The sequence below is a fragment of the Carlito syrichta genome, unplaced genomic scaffold (genome assembly GCF_000164805.1).
Source record: "Carlito syrichta isolate Samal-C Ts95f unplaced genomic scaffold, Tarsius_syrichta-2.0.1 Scaffold315797, whole genome shotgun sequence".
Taxonomy (NCBI): Eukaryota; Metazoa; Chordata; class Mammalia; order Primates; family Tarsiidae; genus Carlito; species Carlito syrichta.
This window is the reverse complement of record NW_007259893.1, coordinates 78,105-99,499: the sequence shown is the minus strand read 5'-3', so window position 1 is coordinate 99,499 and position 21,395 is coordinate 78,105. Positions and strand designations below refer to the sequence as shown.

General features: G+C 45.3%; 1 protein-coding gene across 3 annotated transcripts in view; it reads right to left on the bottom strand.

Moving 5' to 3' along the window:
- The window catches only part of ATP2C1 (ATPase secretory pathway Ca2+ transporting 1), a 70,644-nt gene that overhangs the window by 4,171 nt on the left and 45,078 nt on the right, over nt 1–21,395 (bottom strand). For 2 of the 3 annotated variants that reach the window (XM_008073240.2, XM_021706560.1), the window contains 9 exons: nt 20,861–21,017; nt 16,567–16,737; nt 15,190–15,287; nt 5,217–5,267; nt 4,168–4,334; nt 2,600–2,668; nt 1,888–2,004; nt 1,018–1,165; nt 491–586 (listed from right to left, as the gene is read on the bottom strand). In XM_008073240.2, coding sequence (XP_008071431.1) covers nt 491–586; nt 1,018–1,165; nt 1,888–2,004; nt 2,600–2,668; nt 4,168–4,334; nt 5,217–5,267; nt 15,190–15,287; nt 16,567–16,737; nt 20,861–21,017 — 1,074 coding nt within the window. The remainder of the gene's footprint in view (nt 1–490; nt 587–1,017; nt 1,166–1,887; nt 2,005–2,599; nt 2,669–4,167; nt 4,335–5,216; nt 5,268–15,189; nt 15,288–16,566; nt 16,738–20,860; nt 21,018–21,395) is intronic. The other variant, XR_002481279.1, reaches the window with a different exon arrangement.

The window sequence follows — 21,395 nt, the reverse complement described above, 5'->3', positions numbered from 1 at the left end:
AGATACAACATGGGAAGAAAAGCAAAATTAAAATGTTCTAAGCTTGGATACACTGACATAAGTGATGGGAAAAAATGCACAAAATCCTTTTTGTAGTCCCAGCAACACTTTCTTCTAAAACTGGACAGATGCCATCTTAACAGAACTCGTGAGGTCCGTCCCCTGCTCAGAGATGTGAACCTGAATCGATCTCACAGCCACAGCTAGTGAGAAAATGGAAAGAAGTCAGATGGCGGCACTGGTGGTCCGCGGTGATGATCCAGCCAACTTAAGGCCTCTCCACTCCCCAAGCGCTTTGTGACTGACTTTTCTTTTGTGACTTTGTCCCTCATTGTGACTGACCAGTGGCACATGTTTCTACGAAGGCTGTGTCTGGGGCTCTAATCTATGGCTACAAAATGAAGCGAAGCTAAAAACCCGTGCCCTTGCCTACATTTCATGAGAGTGCTCTACTCAATTGAGTCAGTCAGCAAAGATCACCTGAGCATACCTGGGATCTGGAACTTAGTGCATTGAACATGTCGAAGAACACAAAACACGTGAAGGTCATCGTTGTGTCGCGAGGTGTTATCACATTGTCCCGTAGCTATTAAGAGAACATAGCAAAATGCCTTTTCAGTGGCTGAATTTAATGGACAAAATGGCATGCTTTTAAACCATAATTAATTTCTTTTCCTTACAATGAAATACCTTAGTCGAAGATGGGACACATAAAAGTACCTAAATTTTCTACAAGTCACCTAGGGAAGAGCTATTATCTACATAATAAAAAGTTTTAAAATCTTCTCATGAACTATATATTGTACATAAAATAGTCATTCTGTATAATAAAATAGCTATACTATAAAAGACTTATATTTTCTAACTCTCCCTATTTTATGTATTTTTATTGTATATAATACGTCTCTGAAGATTTAAATTCTAACATATGAATCAAGAATTCTCTTAATCCACAGAGATTGAAATCAAACTCTTTAAAAATGTTTGTTAATACAGCAGCTTATCCAATTACTATACCTCACGCCAGAAGACAAACAAAGTGCCACAAACAATGATTACTGATGAGACAAGTATTTTAAGTATCAAGTTTTTAGTCAAAATGCTGTCCTTCCAGTTGCGAGGAGGTTTACGAATGACATCTTTATCCACTGGCTCTACTCCAAGGCTTGAAAACAAAAAGAAAAATGAATCACTTTAAAGTCTTATGGTTTGACTGTGTTACTTTCATAACTTCACTGATCTCATGTATCCAGAAAAATGCTTTCTGACCAAAATAAAACATTGAATCATAAGGAGAACCTTGGCTACAATTTATTTAAATTAACTACTGATTTTGTCACTATTTCTCTTCCCCTTTAACTCTTATTTATCTAGCACAGTTTGATGGGGGATTGAGAATCTACTTTCAAAAACCTTTTCCAACTTAACTTATGTATCAGATTGTTCAATTCAAATGCAGTGCGAAATACATAAGCTACACACTGAACTTTGAGATATCTTTCACAGAGGGAAGTTGTGACTAGGATGATTTGTTGCAGTGGCCAATGACACGTACCATCAACGACCCCTTTATCATACAAGAAAAAAAAAATAGTTGGACACTCAGATCCCTCGACGCTTTTCCAAAGTCTCTAAAACTGACAAAAGAACCTAGGTAACAACACTGAACTCAGCGATTTCTTCATGACATCCAGTTATGAGAAATAAAAAGATACCGCATGAGTGCACACTCAAAAGCAAATAAATGGTATGCACACATCACACAATTTATAACAAAAACACTGCTATAAAGTTTTCCAATGCTGTCTATGACTCAAGTTTAAAACTAAATTATCAGGGTATTGTACATTCCCTGTCTTTTTAGTTCATGCATGAAACAACTCTTACCTCTGGGCTGGGGGTCCATCCATAATGATATTGATCCACAAAATCTGCATGGCATTGAGAGGATTAGGAAAGTTCATTAAAGTAGCCAATGAGATTAAAGTTAATGCTGCTATACTCCTGTTGAAAAAAAGAGTCATTTAAAAATCTGTTGACTTTATGGTAAACCTTTTTTGAGCATTTAAAAATCTCATGTGCTACTGTGCTTTTAAAAGAAGACTATATTCCATGTCATCAGTGCTTTAATCAGGGGGACATTTTAAAGCTAGAGTATGCTAACAGAGGATTTCTGAGATGTTTGGATAATAAAAAAGAAAAGGAGATATTTTATATCTACATGACAGCCAAGGGTTCCAACGATATTTTGGTAAATGTTTTTCACTACAGAAGAAAGCCCTTTCTCCTTTTGATCAAGGATACCAAGAAGAAAGAAGGAGATGTGACTCATTCCTCCTTAGTTATTTCATGAGCGAATCTGTCAATCACAAAGGTTGATGTATTTTGATGATGACACAGAATCTAATTTTCACACTTTGAACCTATTTTTTCATAGTATTTCTAATTTCAGAATATAATTAAAATTTTCAATTTGGAAAACCAACATGAACAATACTTAGAAATACATAGCAGAAAGTTCTAGGTATTTTGCTTAAGTTCTACTTTTCATATACTTTATCTAGAAGACCCATGGTGACCAACTTCTTTGCAAACTTACGTGCTCAGTTGAAATCTAACAAAATTTTTAATGTTATTATAAATCCCTTTACCCTCTTCGATTGCAGACCTAAAATTGAAAAAATAAAGATGAAGTGAGAAAATATAACATAAACATATCTCTATACTAAAGCACTATAGAGCTAACTCTGAAAATAAATTTCCAACATAACATATGTATTGCTAAAAACATTACTTTCTTCACCTAATAAAAATTAGAAGAAACATGGAAACATTCATGTTAACAAAGAAAGTCAAGCATAAGAGTTTGACTTCAATTTCATTATATTTCATTAGTTTTAATATTCAAGTTATTTTTTTCTTCTCTTTTTTTAAAATTAGAGATAGGGCCTCATTATATTACCCAGGCTGGTCTCAAACTCCTGGACTCAAACAATCCTCCTGCCTTAGCCTTCCAAAGTGCTGGGTTACAGACTGAGCCACTGTGCCTGGCCGAAAATACTTGTTCCTTAGAAGACATTTCCACACAGAATCATATATTGTCTCTCCACACAAACCAATGCCACCCATTGGCAATTCTGAAATGATGACCTCCTTTACGACCTCAAGCCCATTTTCCTCTGAAGTATTAAGGTGCAGGGCAAAGGGCTGAATTAATGTATCTCAGGAATCATATGACAATGGCATGTGATTTGCAGAGAACTACAGAGCTGAAGCTGCTGCCCCTATACACAAGCAGATGGTGTGCTGCAGAGGCATTAGAAAGAGAATATGGTTCACCGAGAGTCATATACATTTTCTCATTTATGTGGCCAAATCCAGCTGTTTTTAATCAACTTCTCCTTCCTTCTAAGATGTTTATGTAACCCTAAGAATGGAAAGAAAAGTCTCAAGTCATTGCACACGCCTGGCAGACGGTGAGTCCTGAAATCCTGAAGGCTCTGCTCTGACGCTGTCCACAGTGGAGCAATGCAGCCCCCTGGGACGTGTCACCAGACTCCACCACTATGCCGAGTAAGACTCGGGTCATCCACCAGGCGGTTACCAGAACAACGGGTTCACATGCGTCCTGCATGAGCACTGTGAAACAGACACCACCAGACATTACGCTGGAGTCTAAAACCAACTGGAAACTGTGGTTGGAGCCAACAGAGCTATTCAAATCTAATAGTTGATATCATGAAAGGAGGCAAACAGGAATAATAACTGATGCAAGGAAACAGGTATGGATGCCAACCTGGCAGCTTTCAGTACTTACTCCGAGGTCATGACGCGTGTGTCTCTGGCTGCCTGAAGTTAGCTAGAACAAAGGCCCACGAAGGCCCGGGCCATACCACGACACGAGTGCCCGGGACACGGTGGCACGCAGCTGGCACGCAGCAAGTAGTGCTTGAATGAATGGCCCTGCCACTTACTGTGCCTGTTCCAACTATATAAATCATTATCTCCAAAACTACACCCTGGGCCAAAAATCAGAAGATGGATTCACCTAACAGCATGGCTTGGTTTACTCAGTGTCCACTTCCAGGGGAACTGTCTGGGGATGGGATGTAGGGAAGGACAGGAGACATGCACCTCCTGACATGCATGCGAGGAAACAAGGCTTACATTACAGTCTGGAAGTCGTCATCCACCAAGATCATGTCCGCCGCCTCTTTGCAGACATCGGTGCCAGTCTGGCCCATGGCGACACCAATGTCTGCAGCCTTCAGAGCAACGGCATCATTGACTCCATCTCCCGTCATGGCCACGACAGAGCCGTTCTTCTGCAGAGACTGGAATGGAGCACGGGAGGGCGGAGGAGGAATTCCGATAAAAACGCTGCTTCCAGGCAGGCAAGGGATACACAAGCCCAACCGTTTTTCTCATATAATCAAGATTAGAAATAATACAGATTACCTGTTTCTCAATAAACTTTAACATATGGAGGTCTCAGTAAGCAAAAGCTTAGGGAAAGCTGCTATTAACATTCCCATCTGCGAGAACTGTCTGAAGTCTGATCGTCAGTCAACAACCCCAGGTTCTCAACCAGGGGTGATATGACACCCGGGGACTTCCGACAATGTTGGAAGACATTTTTGATTGCCATGACACTGGCATCCAAGCGGGTAGGGGCTGCACTGCTGCTACACATCCTGCAACACCTGGGACAGCCCCTTACAAAAAGGAACTATCCAATCCCAAATGTCAGCAGTGGCCACTGAACCACCAATGACCAGACAGCGCCAGTGGTTGAGTCCATTAAATAAATAACTGGTGCCATGGCAGGTGCATTCTGTGTATCTGATCCACACACACTGCCACAGCCTCTCACATGCTGTCCACGCTCACGGAACACAGTGCTCTCACTGCAGCTATTCAGTGTCTAACTAATTACCTCTGTTCACATTGGGATGACTTGGCCACAAATCCATCGGAAGACACTTTTGCACAGTCTGCAGAAGGCCTAATCTGCAGGTATTTTATCGAAGTTTTCTTCTACATCTTCCTATGCCAACTAAGTTCTCTACTTGTTTCCAGATCAAGCGCTTAAAAAAAGAGCCTGTTTTGACCCACAAAACCTGACTCTGATACTCCTTGTAATGCAAATCTAACAAAAGACAAAGTAGCAGCATTCTGTATACAGAAATAAAACAACATGATTCTTAGACACTCACCTTAATAATCTTCATCTTGTGCCTTGGGCTAGCTCTGTAAAACACCGCAACCTGTTAAAATACAGGATACACTAAAAATCTTCAATGTGAACAAGTATCACAATAACCCACACATTTATAACTAACAGTGATGTTTTACTTTCCAATCGAGCTGTGTTTAATTTGCCAAAGAGATGAAGCTTAAGCAACAGGCTGTATTTGTTGAGATACTTATCTGACTGCCATTTCAACCTCTACCAAGGATGCCACAGGAAACACAAAACCCAGGCAAGTCACCTGAGTCACACCATTAAGTGTAAGCGCTGAAAAGTCTTACTCTTGACATTCCGGAGATGGAAAAGGAAAAATGTTCTCGCATCCACTTCCTCATGCCACTGGCACGAACCAGAACGGCTTCTCCCTCTGCTCCGTCTTGGAGAGACAAGAACAGCCGTCCTCCATGCCGGCCGAGTCACGGCGTCACAGGGCCCAGCGCTGCTCTTTCTCTTTTGCTCAGGGGGGCCCACGAGCCTCTCTTCCGCGGCACCTCCAGACTGCTTGACATTCTCCTCTCTCTAAACGACAGAGCCCTGGTCTGACCCTGCCTCCTGAAGTCCCCTCACTGGGCCCACCGAAATCTCCTCCGTCGCTGGCTCCTGCCCACCTGGCTCTGCCTAGCACTTCCACAGAGCCCAGCCTTCCCACGGTGCCTGCTCAGTAGGTGCCACTAGGGGTGCCAAGGAGCGGCTGTGTCCTCTGTGCTCCCGTCAGACTACCTCGTGCAGGACGTCCGACGAGACTGCCCCCCCAGCCGCTGCAGACAGTCACTGCCCTCCTCGCACGACAATTCTAATGCCTGCCTCGCCGGCACTCTCCAGCCAGGCCTGCCAGCGGCCACTCCCCTAGGGGACACGTGCACACGCATTCTCTCCTCGTCCCTCCAACCCACCGCGTCCTCCAGCCGCGCTCTCAGCGCATCACCCTGCCCCAGTTCAGAAAACACAGAATCAGAAGGCAGCACCACAATTCCCACCACCCAGCGTCCGCATCCAGGAGCGGTCCTTCTCTCTCTTTGCGGCAGAGGAATGGAAGCTGCTCCTAGGACACCTCAGACATTCCTCCTTGTTCCCTTCCTAAGATCACGCACCAGAAACTCTCCCCTCCCGCATCATGTCTTCCTCATGGCCGCACTTCACCATCAGCAGCAAGCACGCTGTTCCTCCTTCCGTTACAAAGGAAAAATCGGCAGAGTGCTGTGGCTCACACCAGAATCCCAGCACTTTAGGAGGCCAAGACGGGAGAATCGCTTGAGCCCAAGAGTTCAAGATTCTCGCAGCACACGCGGCTGACACCAGGGGCCGTGGCTCCTCCGGCAGTCTCTCCTTGGGCTCGCACGGCCACCTCCACCATGCTGCCTCCCGCCTTCCAGAATGTGCCTCTCATGCAGGCTTTGCCTGTGTCCCTTTCGAGTATAAGTACTGAAGCCTTGGCGCCTTGATTTTCTCTGAGGCCCAGGAACCCCCCCAGGGAAGCGCAGCAGGCTGACTCGCCCGCAAGTGCTCACAGGCATTCCATCTCCAGCAGGCGTCTCTGAAATCCAGGCCGGAAGCGAGTCCCCTGCCTGCTGCCCACGTCCTCGCAGCAACTGACCTTGCTCCTTCCGGTCCTCCGTTCGGGTGCTCAGGCCCCACCTTTGGGGAGCCCTTCGCCGTCCTGCCTTCCATCTCACATGACACAAGTGCTCAGACAGCAAACCTGTGGACCCGCTCTCAAACATGTCCAGAATCCCAACACCTACTCCAAAACCACGGCCACGCCCCAGGCCACTCCTCCAGGCTGACCGTCCTCTTTCTGCCCTTGTTCCCTGCCATCTGCTTTTAACACAATGGCCAGAGGGGCTGCTAAGACAGGAGTCAGGCCACCTCTCCCCTCTGCTCAACACCCTCAGTGACACTATCCCTCTCTCAGAACATCGCCCAAGTCTCTCACTCTCTGCCAAGCCCACGTGAAGGGGGCCTCCCCCAGCCCTGTCACAGCGTCCAGCCCCTCCCACCTGACCCTCACCACCTGGTGCACTTGCCTCAAGGCCTCTGGCTGGACCACTCTTTCCTGGAAGCCACATGGCCAGCCCTGTGTGTCCAGCAGTCCCTCCTGCTCTCCAGTAATGTCCAGCTCCCTCTCCTGTCTTCCTGTCACCTGACCTGCTTTTTGGGTGTTCTTCAGCACTGGTCTAGCATAATATGTATATTCACTTGTCTCAGAAGGTGAGCTCCATGAAGGCAGAGGCTTTCGCCCTGAACCTGCCATGCTCCATAAAGGCATGTTCCACGAAGAGACAACTGAGTGAGCCTCGGTCCCAACAAGAGGACTGTCCCCAGGGTCTCTCCTTTTAATACAGCTCTAAAACAAAAGATGATTATTTTCTTGGACAAGACTCCGTTGAACTGTACTCTACTTAATTCATATTTGGAGAGTATCTGTCCTTTCAAAAAGTTCAAAAATCCATTCAGAGACTCTTTTAGCAGTGCAACAAAGGACTAAGCTACATTATATTCAAAGTATACTGGTAACCTTCTCAACGAAAATTCTACTACTACAGAAATTAATCATGTAGCACACAGAACTGAAATATAATAGAAATGTCTAGCAACAGCTGCAGAAATTACAGAATAAATAAAAGGCAAATTACAAACACTCAGGTGGTACAGAGTAGAACTTCGCCTTTGCTCCACGTAATTATGTTGGAACCGCTGCAAATCACGCCTTTATAGATTATCACTGACAATGGAGCAGAATGAACAGCCACCAACTGCTGGGCTGAAGGTATGTTTCACTGTATAACAGCAAGTTATTTGGCATGCACCCAGCATTCCCCTTAAATGATTAAGACTTTAGCATTTCTTTTTTTTTGAGTTGGGAGTCTCACTGTGTCGCCCAGACTGGAGTGCAGTGGCCGCTCCCGGCCACCGCAGCCTCGACCTGCTGGGCTCCGGTGATCCTTCCGTCTCAGTCTTCCAAGTAGCTGGAACTACCATGCTACCACGCCCGGCTGATTTTTTGATTTATTGTAGAGATGAGGTCTCGCCAAGTTGCCCAGGCAGGTCTCGAACCTGCGGGCTCAGGCAATCCACTCACCTCAGCCTCCCAAGGCGCGGGATTACAGGCTGAGCCACCGAGCCCGGCTGCTTTAGCATTTCAAAGCTTTTATTAGCATTTCAAAGCTTTTAACGGCAACCCAGAAACCAGGGCAGCTCCACTGAGAGGAAGCAGGCCTCAGCGCAAAGCCGAAGCTCCCCTGCTGCAGAGTGTGGACTCTGTTCTCAAAGTACCAGAAGGAGCAGGTCGGTTTGTGGAGTAAAAGTACTGAAATGTAATGAATACGAAATTATGAAGAAGTTAGATCCGAAACCAAATAAATACGCACAAAGCCACCAAGAACTGAACTGTGCCACAACCTCACAGAGCTTAAATTCAAGCTGTGTGTCTGCTCCTCTACCCGGAAACAGGGAATCAAGTGATTAAGGATGAGAACACAGCCCAGGCACCACAGCTTGATGGTGGGAGGACAAAGGTCAAGGCAGAATGATGTCCAACAGGAAAGCACCAAGGATGTGGATGATGAAGGGCAACAGCCATCAGAGTGGGACAAACCTGCCCTGTTACAAAGGAATCACTAGGGTTTTCTCTTCCCGTGGCTCCTTCCTTGCAGAGTCACCCTGTGGTCAGCACTCATAGTTCTTCTGACTGAGATTCACAGACAAGCTGTAGTAGTGAAAGAAAAGTGTGAAAAGAAGAAAGGAAACACTGAAGGCGAGGTGAGCAGAAAAAGGCATTTCTGGCATCAGGATAACCTGCCAAAGGTCCTAAACTCTTCTAGGACACATTAAAAGATAACTGATGCAGGTAGCAGCAATAAAGACTTGCAGCCTACCCAAATGTAGGCAGCACACAACCTGCGATAATATTAGGGAGAGTTAGTTCAGATTTGGTGCAAATGCAGACAGAGATGCTGCTATAAAAATCAGAAAACAAGAATGAAAGAGGATGCTCACTTCTATCACTGGACGTGGCAGGACACACTGGAAGAAATCACAGAAGAAAACCACTGAGAACTCACAGGTGACTTAAGAAATAACCAAGGAAAACTCAGCTTCATAGCACCTTCTAACTGGTAACAGGTCAAAAGTGCACAGCCGTGCTGGGAGATGTGGAAGGTGTGCCCAAGAATCATGGAAAGGGGAGCTGGGAAACACCACCGGGAGGGGCAGAATTCACATGAACTCCAGGACATGTGGGAAAACCCAAGCAAGTGATTTAAAACCAAGGTTCTGTTTAATTCTCAGGCAAAAGCAGAAGGCCCAGCATGCATGCCAGCTGTCCGAGAGCGACTTGAACACAAGACAAAGGGAGAAAGACGAAGGGTGGGCAGTGCTGCTACACGCCAAAGATGCAGAAGGTTCACTGATAACCTCCGGAGAAAAGACCTGGGTCTTCACACACCTGAAACACCAGGAAGGAATCCCAGAGCAGGATGAGGCCAGGCAATTCAGTGGCTCTGACGGCCTAGGTGTGGTCAGCTGTCACCTCTTTGGAAGAGCATCAGGGTATATGCCACAAGTAGCACGCAAACACTCCATTTGGAAGAGACCAGTGATGTGGTATGTTGAGGATGATGATGACATCCGTGACTTGTTTCTTCCTCTTGAATGACCCTTACTTTGGTCTCCAGAGTTCCCTAGCTTTTTATCAGAGAGGAGAGGAGGAACTGATGAGAGCCAATACAGGAAATGTGACATCTGCCAGTTCACCACCTCTACATTGAGTATCTCTGGGGAATGGTTAGACAAAGGTCTAATGGGAAGATGCTTAAGTGGCTGTGAATTTCACATACACTTACTCTCGTATACTCTGTCCCAATACCCCCGAAGAAACCAGTAAGGAAGTTATTCTTTCAGAAAGAAACACCAAGAAGACACTATCAGGATAGAACATACACAAAAAAAGCCCCATTCAAATAAGTAAACACTGTCCCCCCCAAATCTAAAACAAAGCAAATGCCCCACTGCCCCAGATGTTCTGAAAATGAGCCTGGAGCACAATCCCCAAGAGACACAATACTAAATGCCACCATCCCAAATGCTGAGATCCCTAAAGATCAAGATCCCGAAACAGGAAATGATCACAAGCTGGTGTATAATCATGTAAGAATTTCACAAAGAGGCTCAGCATAGTGGCTTCATGCCTGTAATCCCAGCACTTTGGGAGGTGGAAGCAAGAGAACTGTCTGAGCCCAGGGGTTTGAGACCAGCCTAGGCAACTTGGCAAGACCTTGTCTCTACAAAAAATAATTAGCCAGCATGGTGGCATGCGTCTGTTGCTCCAGCTACTTGGAAAGCTGGGAGGGAAGGGTCACCTGAGTCCAGCAGGTCGAGGCTATGGTAGCCATTAGCATGGCACTCCAACCTGGGTGACAGTGAGACTCCAACTCAAAAAACAAATAAAATTTTTTTTAAAGAGCAGTATCAAGCAGAAAGTATATATGAATGTTTTCTCTGAGGAGAGTCAGGTCTTAAAACAAAACAAACAGCTGCTCACGGTGATACAAGACTTCAAACCATAGTTAATGATCGTGAAAGCTGGCCACTTCTGATGGACTGTCTCCATGCAATTACCCTAGCATATCCCTGCAATACACATTTTCAAGTCAAATTTTCTTTTAGTTTTTGTTTTTCTTTTTTTACTACCTTAAATTTTCAGCATTATTTTTTATTATTATTATTACTATTATTATTTTTGACAGCAATCACAGCTCACTGTAACCTCGACCTCCTGAGCTTAAGCCATCCTCCCATCTCAGCTTCCCAACTAGCTGGGACTACAGGACATACCACCACACTTGGCTCATTTTTTTTTAAGAGACAGGGATCCCGCTATGTTGCCCGGGCTTGTCAGCATTATTGTTTATAACTTGTTATGCTATGTATCCCATTTTCACATCATTTCCAATACTAGAGGTATACACTGTGTCGAGACCTGGAGACTTCTAAGTCATTTTATGCATTTCTTGCAAGTGTGACTCCTGGACAGTGCATTATCACAACGTGGAGTCTGTGTGTAAGCCTTGCGCCATATGTAACAACACTGAAACTTCTCAATCAATGAAGAGAGGCCCTTTCTGTAAATCTGCATTCATGAAAGGTGAAACTTCTCGAGATTCGGCTCTTTCGGCAAGGGCATGTGTCATAGGGACCCACCACGGTTTTTGATCAAACTTGTAAAAACGCTCAGGTTGTTGGTCAGGTATTTCAGATGACCAAAGTTATAAAGCTGTGCACACACAACCACCAGCCACAGTGATGTGCGATTATACATTTCCATCTTGACCTATTTCTTTATAAAGATGGTCATCTGCTCATGACTGTTACACTCCTATGACTGTCAGTAGTGTACTTAATGTTATTAAGTGCAGTTTACGAAAACATACACACAAGCCTTTCCAGAGGACAATTCAGCAATGTGTACTGGTCACTGATCCAATCTTTCCACACGTCAAAACGCTGTGTGCAGTAGTAATCAGAGATGGGCACAAAGCCTTGGAGAACAAATATTCAAGAAACAGAGAACTACAGATGAGTACTGGGATCACGCAGCCCTTGGCTTTCAGTCGCAACGCCACCACTCACCAGCTCTGACGTAGCAGCCAAGCCTCCCAGAAGCCTGAGGTTTCAATTTCCATATCTATAAAAAGAGGGTTGCCTACGTTTTTTACAAAACTCAACATACTTTTACCATATGATCCAATTCACCCAAATAAGATGAAAACTTAAGTCTACACAAACCCTAGACACGAATGCTTGTAGCAGATTCATTTATAATGCCAAACCTGGACGCACCAACCTGCCCTTCAAAAGATGAAGTGAGAAACAAACTGCCGCACGCTCGTCCAGTGCAGTGTTATTTCTCACTCACAAGAAATGAGCTGCCAGGCCAGAAAAGACGCGCTGACACTATAAGTGATATTGCTTCGTGGAAAAAGGCAGTCTAAAAAGGCACATATGATATCATTCTAACTACGTGACGTTTTAGAAAGGGTGAAACTACAGAAATAGTAAAAGAGACCAGTGGTTGTCAGAGATTCGAGGGGAGGCAGGGAGGGAGAAAACAGCAGTGCACAGAAGGTTTTTAGGGCAATGAAGTTAGTATGTATGAAACGGTAACAGTGGGCAGGTATCGTAACGCACTTGCCAAAACCTGCAGAAATGCACAGCCCAAAAAGCAAACCGGAACTAAACCACAAACTACACCAAGACGCGACCACAGCAGCTCCTCGCCTGAAGCGAGTGTGCCACAGAACTCTGGCCACTCACAAGAAGAGAGGCTGTGCAGGGCAGGGGCTGGAGCGGGCGGGCGTGCAGATCTCTACATCTAACCCTGTGCTAAAAGCTCTCTATCACGTATTAAAATCTTTGAGATGGGGTGCCTATCTTTTCTAAGGTGCTCTACTGAGCATTAAACTAGATCGTGTATGTAACATATGCATTGTGTGGCATGTGAAAAACGGCTGCTACTGTTTAATCCTTAACGTATTAAAATAATCCTTAAGGTATTATTTACAGGAGTAACAAATAAATGGATGCTCAAATTTCAGCATGAAAATGATTATACAACCACATATATACTGTGTGTTTACACACACATACACATGGTATACCCAAGCAAAATGCTATGTAGCCATTAAAAACATGTTTTCTAAAAGAACTAATGATTTCAGAAATGCCAACATTATGTAAAACGCATGTTCAGGACTATGACACTATCACGTGCCAGCCAGGTTTTGCTCTGTGCATTTCCAAAGTCACATGGGTCACCCTGTCTTGAATGCTCTCCAGAGGTACAACCTCTGACATCTGAGTCAGATGCCAGGCAGCTTGCATTATCGCTCTTACTTTTCTGTATTTTTCAATTTTTCTATAATAAACATATACTACTGATCAATACATTTTCGAATCAGAGAAGAAATTAGTACAAGGCAGAAATAGTTAAAATTCCATACTCTGACTACATAACTCATCTGTGTGAAGATGGCAGCACCTTTCATTAGGGACAATGGATGCCTGAAAGATGCCTGACAGAACAGGCACCAGGCAAGTGCTTACTCTGAGAGATACAGGAATGCATGTGCATGTGCAGGTCAAGCAACCATGAGACCAAGAAAGCTGAGCTGTCATCCACCTGGAAGCACCACCCACCTCACTTCTGGGTCCCTCCCATGGGACCTGTGCAAACCAGGCTCTGCCAGGTCCCACAAAGCACCCAAGATAATAAGCTAACCTCAGGGAACCTGGCTCTAAAGACACAGTTGTTGGGGGGGATGAAAGATACCTTTTTCCGTATAAATAATGTTAGAAAAGCATTACAGTCAAAGATAAAAATGCATCTCAGTGAAAAATAAGGCTGTTTTTTCAAAAAACGGTGCTGGAACAACTGAACATCCATATGCAATAAATAAATAAATAAATAACCCTTAACTCATTACAACACACACACACACTCAAGTATAAAATCAAAAACCATAAGACTTGTAGAATAAAACAAAGGAGATCTCTGTGAACCTGGATTAAGCAAAGAATCCTTAGGCAAGACATCAGAAGCATTTTCTTCTATAAAAGAAGAAAGTGACAACTGAGACTTCATCAAAATTAAAAACATCTCCTCTTTGAAAGATAGCATTAAAGAACAGAAAGAAGTATGTATTTTCAAACCAAATCTCTCATTTAAAAAATTGTATCTACAATAAGGAACTCAAAATAGTCAGTAAGAAACTATAATTTTTAAAAAGTAAGCAGGGCAGACATTTCACCAAGAAGATATATAGACAGCAACTAAACATGTGAAAAGATACTCAACAGTACTAGCTGCAAAGGAAAAGCAAGTTAAAGCCACAATCGCAGGCCACTGTACACCTGTCAGAGTGAGGGTCGAGGGCAAGGGCAAGCCCATGTGCAGTGAGGACAGAGAGCAACTAGCAACTGCAGGCACTGATGGGAGGGCACAAAGGAACAATGCCACTGGCAAAACGGCATGGCAGCGTCTCATGAAGTTAAACATGCCTCAACCATATGACCCAGCAGTTACTCACAGGAGAAGTTACTCACAGGAGCAGTTACTCACCCAGGAGAAATGAAAACTAGTTTTCATCAAAAACTTGCACACAAGTGTTTCCAGCAGCTTTATTCACACTCATCAAAACCAAATCCAAGCCAAATGTCCTTAAACTGGTGAACAGGTAAGGTATACCCATGTAGTGAAATACCACTACGTAATAAAAAAAGCACAGCACAACCTACATGGATAAATCTCAACTCCATTAAGCTACGTGAAAGAAGCAGAGAAAAAAGCTATCTCATGCTGTACGATTCCATTTCTAGAGCCTTCTGGAAAAGGCACAACTACAGGGCAGAAGATAAATCCCTGGCTGTTAAGTGCTAGAACGGGGGGAACAGCTGACTGCAAAAAGGCTTCAGAGAATTTAGGAGATGATGGAAGTGGGGTACAATCTGATTTTGGTGGTGGTCACAATGTATGCACTCATCAATGCTCAGAATTGTACCCTATATGTACATAATACCTCACTTAAAAAAATAAGTATATACGTATGCTAAAATTAAAATAGAACAAAAGGGTAAGAAGTATAAAGCAAAAGTCTCTCTCCATCCCTAACTGATAAGCACAATGTTAATTTCCATAGACTTTTCCTCAGAGGAAATTCAGGTCTTGCTCATTGGTTAGTGATTCTGCACGATACTCATGATGATCACATCATACTCAATGGCAAGACTGATTTCAATGATAAGATTTCATTTCAGGATCTGAACCACCAGATGTGGGGGTCATGTCCCAGCTGTTTCTAATCAACAGTTTCAGTAAGACAACAGTAGAAACGGAAACACTTAAAAGAAGACCCCCCCCATCTAGAAGGCACTGGCTGGGCTACCTTGGGTACGACTTGAGAAAGCTGTTGGACATCCATCGCATCTATTTCTTCTCCCGAGACTGACTGGGATGTTTTGGAATACAATCCCAGACGACTGGCTAAGTGGAAAAAAAAGAAAACGTAATGAGCCAAACTGTTTTGCTTGCTGGGCTAGTCGATACAATGCTTATGCAATATGATTTGTCATCTGCTCTCTTCACTACAGTAAGACAAACCTATCTGACTTAGTAATTGAGTCTGGCGCATCCGGCTGACTCTTTCACTGTGCTTAAACTTAAGAACAGAGCTCACTGAGCTGTGCTCAGTGGCTGCCACGAAGAGCAGAGCACACCCTCAGTACAGCATACAAAGCCAGACAGCACAGCAATTGGCGGCAATCATGCAGGTGCATGTAAGTGAAAATAAACGTGGAAGTCATTTTCCAAACACTATTATGTTATTACCTGGAGACCTTAGACAACCAAGTTTGAAACTTCTGGCCCAGCCCCTCTCCAACTTAAGTAAGAATTAATGCCAGGCTCAGTGGCTCAGCCTGTAATCCCGCGCCTTTGGGAGGCTGAGGTGAGTGGATTGCCTGAGCCCGCGGGTTCGAGACCCGCCTGGGCAGCAAGACCTCATCTCTACAATAAATCAAAAAATTAGCCGGGCATGGTAGCGCATGCCTATAATTCCGGCTACTCGGAAGGCTGAGGCGAAAGGATTGCCAGAGCCCAGCAGGTGAGGCTGCGGTGGCTAGGAGTGACCGAGTGAGACTCCAACTCAAAAAAAAAAAAAAAAAAAAAAAATTAATGGAGTATAGCAAATTGTTATCAGTATGAATTACAGTTTACAGGATCTTGGAGATTAACTTTCATTAACTTTTTTTCTTAGACTGTACTTCTTAAGTTAGTCATAAGTGACATTCAGACAACACAGGTGTATATAAGAATGATGAGAAAATAGAAATACATATAACAAGCTATATTTTTCAAATAATGTACTAGTATGATTTGAAACTTATACATAAGTTAAAAGAAAAAACTAAATTTCATTCTTCCTTTCACATTCATGATCTAGTGCTTTTATCTGTCAGCATAGTAGATTATGAGGTTAAAAATAATCAATTACCCTTCTGTGAATAAAATACATATGTGATTTTACCAAGTTATGTATTTTGGTAATGGTATTACTTTTTAAACTTTAATCAATTTCTGTCCTCTATTTTACATGGAGTATGCCAAAGAGTGAGTGACTTTAACTTCATAATCCCAATACGACATAAAGATGTACTTCATAAAGTATAGAAAGCTATACTTTGTAGCCAATGGTCCACAATACTGTGCACTGCAGTAGTCTAAGAACGACTATTCCCAATAAAAGGAAGCAGCCAAGTCATACCGATTGCAACCGCAGTCTCCTGTGAATCTCCAGTAATCATCTTTATCGATACTCCTGAGGCAATGAGTGTTGTGACAGCTTCTTTCACGCCAGTTCTGGGAGGATCAATGATTCCCACCAAGCCAAGAAATGTCAGCTGTCCCAGCTCAGGACCAGAAGCCAAAGCAAGAACTTAGAAATAATAAAATAAAAGAGAAAAAATGTGAGTCACAAAGACACTGGAATTTAGTTGGTAAAAGTTGGAGGCAATAACACTTCTCCAGTAAGTCACTTTAGACTGTAACATCATCTATAGTTATTAATAATCTTTAAGACCAAAAGCATTACAAACAAAAAAATAAAACTGAGCTGCTAGGCGAGAAAACAAGCGAGAGAGACAGAAGAAGGTTTCCACGCCGCACCACACGTAGTCACTCACCACAGAAGTCACCGCTTCCAGAAAATACAACTAGTTATTTAGAGAAACTATGGGTCTGTCCAGTTTTGAAGTCAATTTTAAACAGACACCTCTGAACATGACTTCTAATGCAGCTTCATCTTTCCATTCCATGCATCTCCTGAAAAATCCAAGAGCCTGAAGCAAATGCTGTATCATTCTTACACACAGCCTGCAATAATGTTGTACATGACAAACCCAGGGGGATGGGGGATGGGGGATGGCAAAGTTAATCTAGAAAGTGGTTGTAAAACCATTAATACCAACAACAGCTTGGATCCTTCTATAACATTAGCAGACATTTCTTATTTGAAATCTGGTTCTCTAGGAGTGTGTAAGTAACGCCACCATGTTAGTTAGTCTCCTGTCATCGTGAGCACTTAGGATACAGCACAAAGTACTGCTCATGTCTCAAATGTCATTTAGCTTACTCTCAGATTCTGAAGCCTCTGGCAGTACTCTTGTTAACTCAAGGGACGCCTGCATCTGGGACATTATTAGACTGAACAACTCACACCACGTGCACACAAACTAACGGTCAGAACTCAAGGGGAGACTGAAAAGTACCAGAGAACAAAGCAAGCCTCTACTCTTGTTCAAGCTGAGGGTATGGAAGATCAGATGTCCTCAGAAGACCAAGGATAAAGGCAAGCCCCTCTCCTTTCCCACACGAGAGGCCTATACCTGCTTGTGTAGGTGTGGGCCACAGAGGCTCTCACCCATGAGACAATGAGCCACTTGACAGCCCTCTGTGCTGGGACAGAGGCAGACGGCAGCAGAAGGGGACAGTGAGTACAGAGGCAGACGGCAGCAGAAGGGCACAGCAAATCCTAAGAAACAAAGACCAGCTCTGGGGCACCGCCACTGGAGGATGTCCTAGCCCAGAGGCGAGTCTCTAGCACAAATGAAGATCTACGGCTACCCTTTGGGTAAAGAACACACAAACTTTTGTCACACGGAGGGCAGCTGCCATAAACAAAACATACCGTAACATCCAAAGTAAGGACCACAAGCACGTTCAGAAACTCGAGTTTTATCCAGTGTCACATAAGTGTACACCCACGGAAAGATAAAGTCTTTCTGCTCCTCATGCTGGTGCCCTGGGGGGAAGAGGGCAGTGGTGCACACAGAAGAAAAAAGGAAGGACACAAAGCAGGAGATACGTGACCAGAATGTCGCCCCAAACCCGACTGCGGTCTACTCCTCTACCGACACTGGCCCACTGGACCACGTTACAACACAGAACCACACATCCACAAACCTCCAAGAGCCGCAGATGAAAGGCATTAGTTGAAACAACGCACTGGAACACTTTTACACTGTTGGTGGGAATACAAACTAGTACAACCTCTGTGGAAAACAGTCTGGTGTTTCCTAAAAGGTCTAAAAATCGACCTTCCATAAGACCCCGCAATCCCCCTATTGGGAATATACCCAAAGGAACTCAAATCACTCTTGGAAAAAGATAACCTGCACATGCATGTTTATTGCAGCACTGTTCACAATAGCAAAAACACAGAACCAAACGTTCTGCCCATTGAAAAAGGACTGGATTAAAAAAAATGTGGCACATATACACAATGAAATATTATGCAGTCATAACAAAGGACAAAATTATAAACTTCACAGCAACTCGAATGGACTTTACAGTCTATAATGCTCAGTGACCTATCACAGAAACAAAGAACTGAGTATCCCATGTTCTCACTCATAAGTGGACCTTGAACAATTGTCGTAATACTGTGAGAAAAGAATTGTCAGTAGTGGGATTCTACCCGCGGGGTGGAGAAGGGGAGGCACACCTCATCAGCAAGGGCACCTGCATAATGAATATTTGTATACTTAACCCAACATCTTTACAATAAAAAATTTAAATAAGGAAAAAGAAAGAATGCAGTCTGAAAACTTTGTTCCAAACACTAAGAAAACCAGGGGCATATGCCAGACCTTTAAGACGGCTTTACAGGCTCCGCATCCATGCCACTTGGATACCTCTTGCTGTGCACCACCTAAGACTGACAGAACTCTGGCCTTTTAGAAAGAGTTTCACAGCTTTATGAACAGTTGGAAACAAACCCAGCAAGCAGAGGTGATGACATCCTCAAAAGGGGAGGGAACCTTTTTATTAAAAAACTAAGTGCATCTAGGACAAAGTTGATTTAAGGCATCGGAGCCCCAGTTGGTCAGCAGGGAGGAGGAAGTGACCCATGGAGCAACAGACACCCACAGCTGTGGTCTTCTGGGAACAGCCCAGATGAGCGGGCCCTGCCCCTCCCTCATGCCCGCGCACTGGTGACCAGAATCCTCGTTCCTGGCCCTGAGGCCTCCCTGCAGTTGCCTTCAAGTCTCCTAGGATCCCCCGTTCCAACAACGAACATCCTGGACAGGCCTTGACGGGGCCGCTCTCCTGCCCAGCTGGGGTGGAAGCTGAAAGAGGTGGAAGGGCGATGTACTTTCCGGGGCGCAGGGTCTGGGCTGCCTACGGCTGGGCCACCAAACGGTCTGGTCTGCCCACTGCTTAGAGGGGAGAAGGGTGCAGTGTGCGGGGCACGGCCAGCGCCCATCACCCCAGTGTCCAGTCAGCCTGTGGACATGTGTAAGACTGTCCGCTCATCAGGACTCTGTGGCCCCAGAGCACGCGCCACGCTCAGGCCTAGCCCCACTCAACCAGAGGAGGCCCCCTGCCCCAGAACTGCCGCGGGGAGAGACCATCTGCTCTGCTTTAGGGTCCAGAAGGCCCACGGACCGAGGCGCAGAAGCAGGGGCAGGCTCAAGACTCAGACCCAGGAAGAGAACCCAGGAACTCAGGAACCTGCCACCAGAGCCTCTTATACCTTAAAAGAGCATGGAAAAGTTGTTGTTTCCACACAAAAACACCCACCTGCAAAACAGGCTCTCAGCCGAGGGCCTCCACCTGAGTTTCCCTGAGGCACAGGGTCTGGCACAGTCCACAGCCCTGAGGCCGCCAAGCTCTGGGTGGCACAAGGGGGCCTGGGTTCACAGGCTGGGGTGGAGAGCAGGCATGGCAGGGAGTGGCAGCAGGGTTCTCCACCTCTCCCGTCTTAGCTTACTGCAAGAATAGAAGTCCCGCACATCTCCCCAAATGCTTTAAGCCCAAGAGAGCCCTTGCTTAAGTGACCATGCAAAAAACAGGCTTCACAGCTTTTTACTTCCTCGCAGGAACTGTAGCTCCAGGTGAGGGAAGCCATGCCTGCCTGCTTCCTGGGAGACCAGGTAACCGTGCAGACTCTGCTGAGCCAGCTGGCCATCTGGAGGCAGGAGCAAGAGGAGGCCCACGCCCCGGCCCTCTAACCCCACCCATGCCGTCCCAGGAGGTGGCCTGCTGTGTGTGCTGGCAGACCCCTGCCTCCACCGTCCTGTCGGTAGCATGTACAAAGCAGTATCTGGCGTGTCTTCACCTGCCTGGCAAATGGCAGAAGGAAGACAGAGGCAAGGATCCAGCTGGAAGGCACCTTAAAGGGCCAATCGGAGGCTTCAGACTTCCATTTTTAAGAAAGCGTTTTGGTTCCATTAGCAAAGCAACATGAGGACAAAGGAAAGAGTAACACGGCTTTACCTTGATCCATCTCCCCTCTCACAAGATGACCTTGTTGAAAACAAAACCTCTATCCCCCACTCGGAGACCACGGGAAGTCTCGAAGAACCCAATTTCACACTTGGCTACCTTCTTGCCATTCTCTCTTTGGGGTCAACGAGCCAACCGCAGCATTGCGCCCCAGCAACAGGGGCTCAGCACAGCCTGGAGCAGAGCTGGGCGGCTCCAGGGAAGGGGAGATGCACCTGCAACTGAGGGCAGGCCTGGCCTTTCCACCCCCGGACTCCAGCAACCGGCCTTACCTCGCAGCCCGGCGGAGCCCATCCGCGCCTTTTCCTGCTGGTACACATCGCGCTGCTGCTGGGTGAGGGCCAAGGCCTGTCCTTTGCTCTGGTAGGTGGCACAGTACTTAATCACTTGTTCGTAAGCACCTTTCATAAAGCAAACCTCTGGTCTGTCCTAAGAAGAAAACATTCCACATCTGAGTTCAACTTCAACTGGTGCATGTCTGCCACTGGCATCCAAAACAAGGGGCATGCATTTCTCATAACTCCCGGGGAAGGCGCGTGACTCTGAAGACTGAAAATTCCTACGTGGGGGCGACTGCACCTTCTGCAAGGCACACCTGTCCCCACCAGCCCACACGCCGAAGCCAGCACGGCACTGACCTCCGCATCCCATGTCCTGAAATAGGGAAATACTAAACAGAAATCTTTTTTGGGACCTCATGAGCAGAGTTCCTGGAAGACTATTCACCAGGTTCAATGTTAGTTATGAGTTGGAGTATCACTCTGTCGCCCAGACTGGAGTGCAGTGGCCGCTCCCGGGCCACTGCAG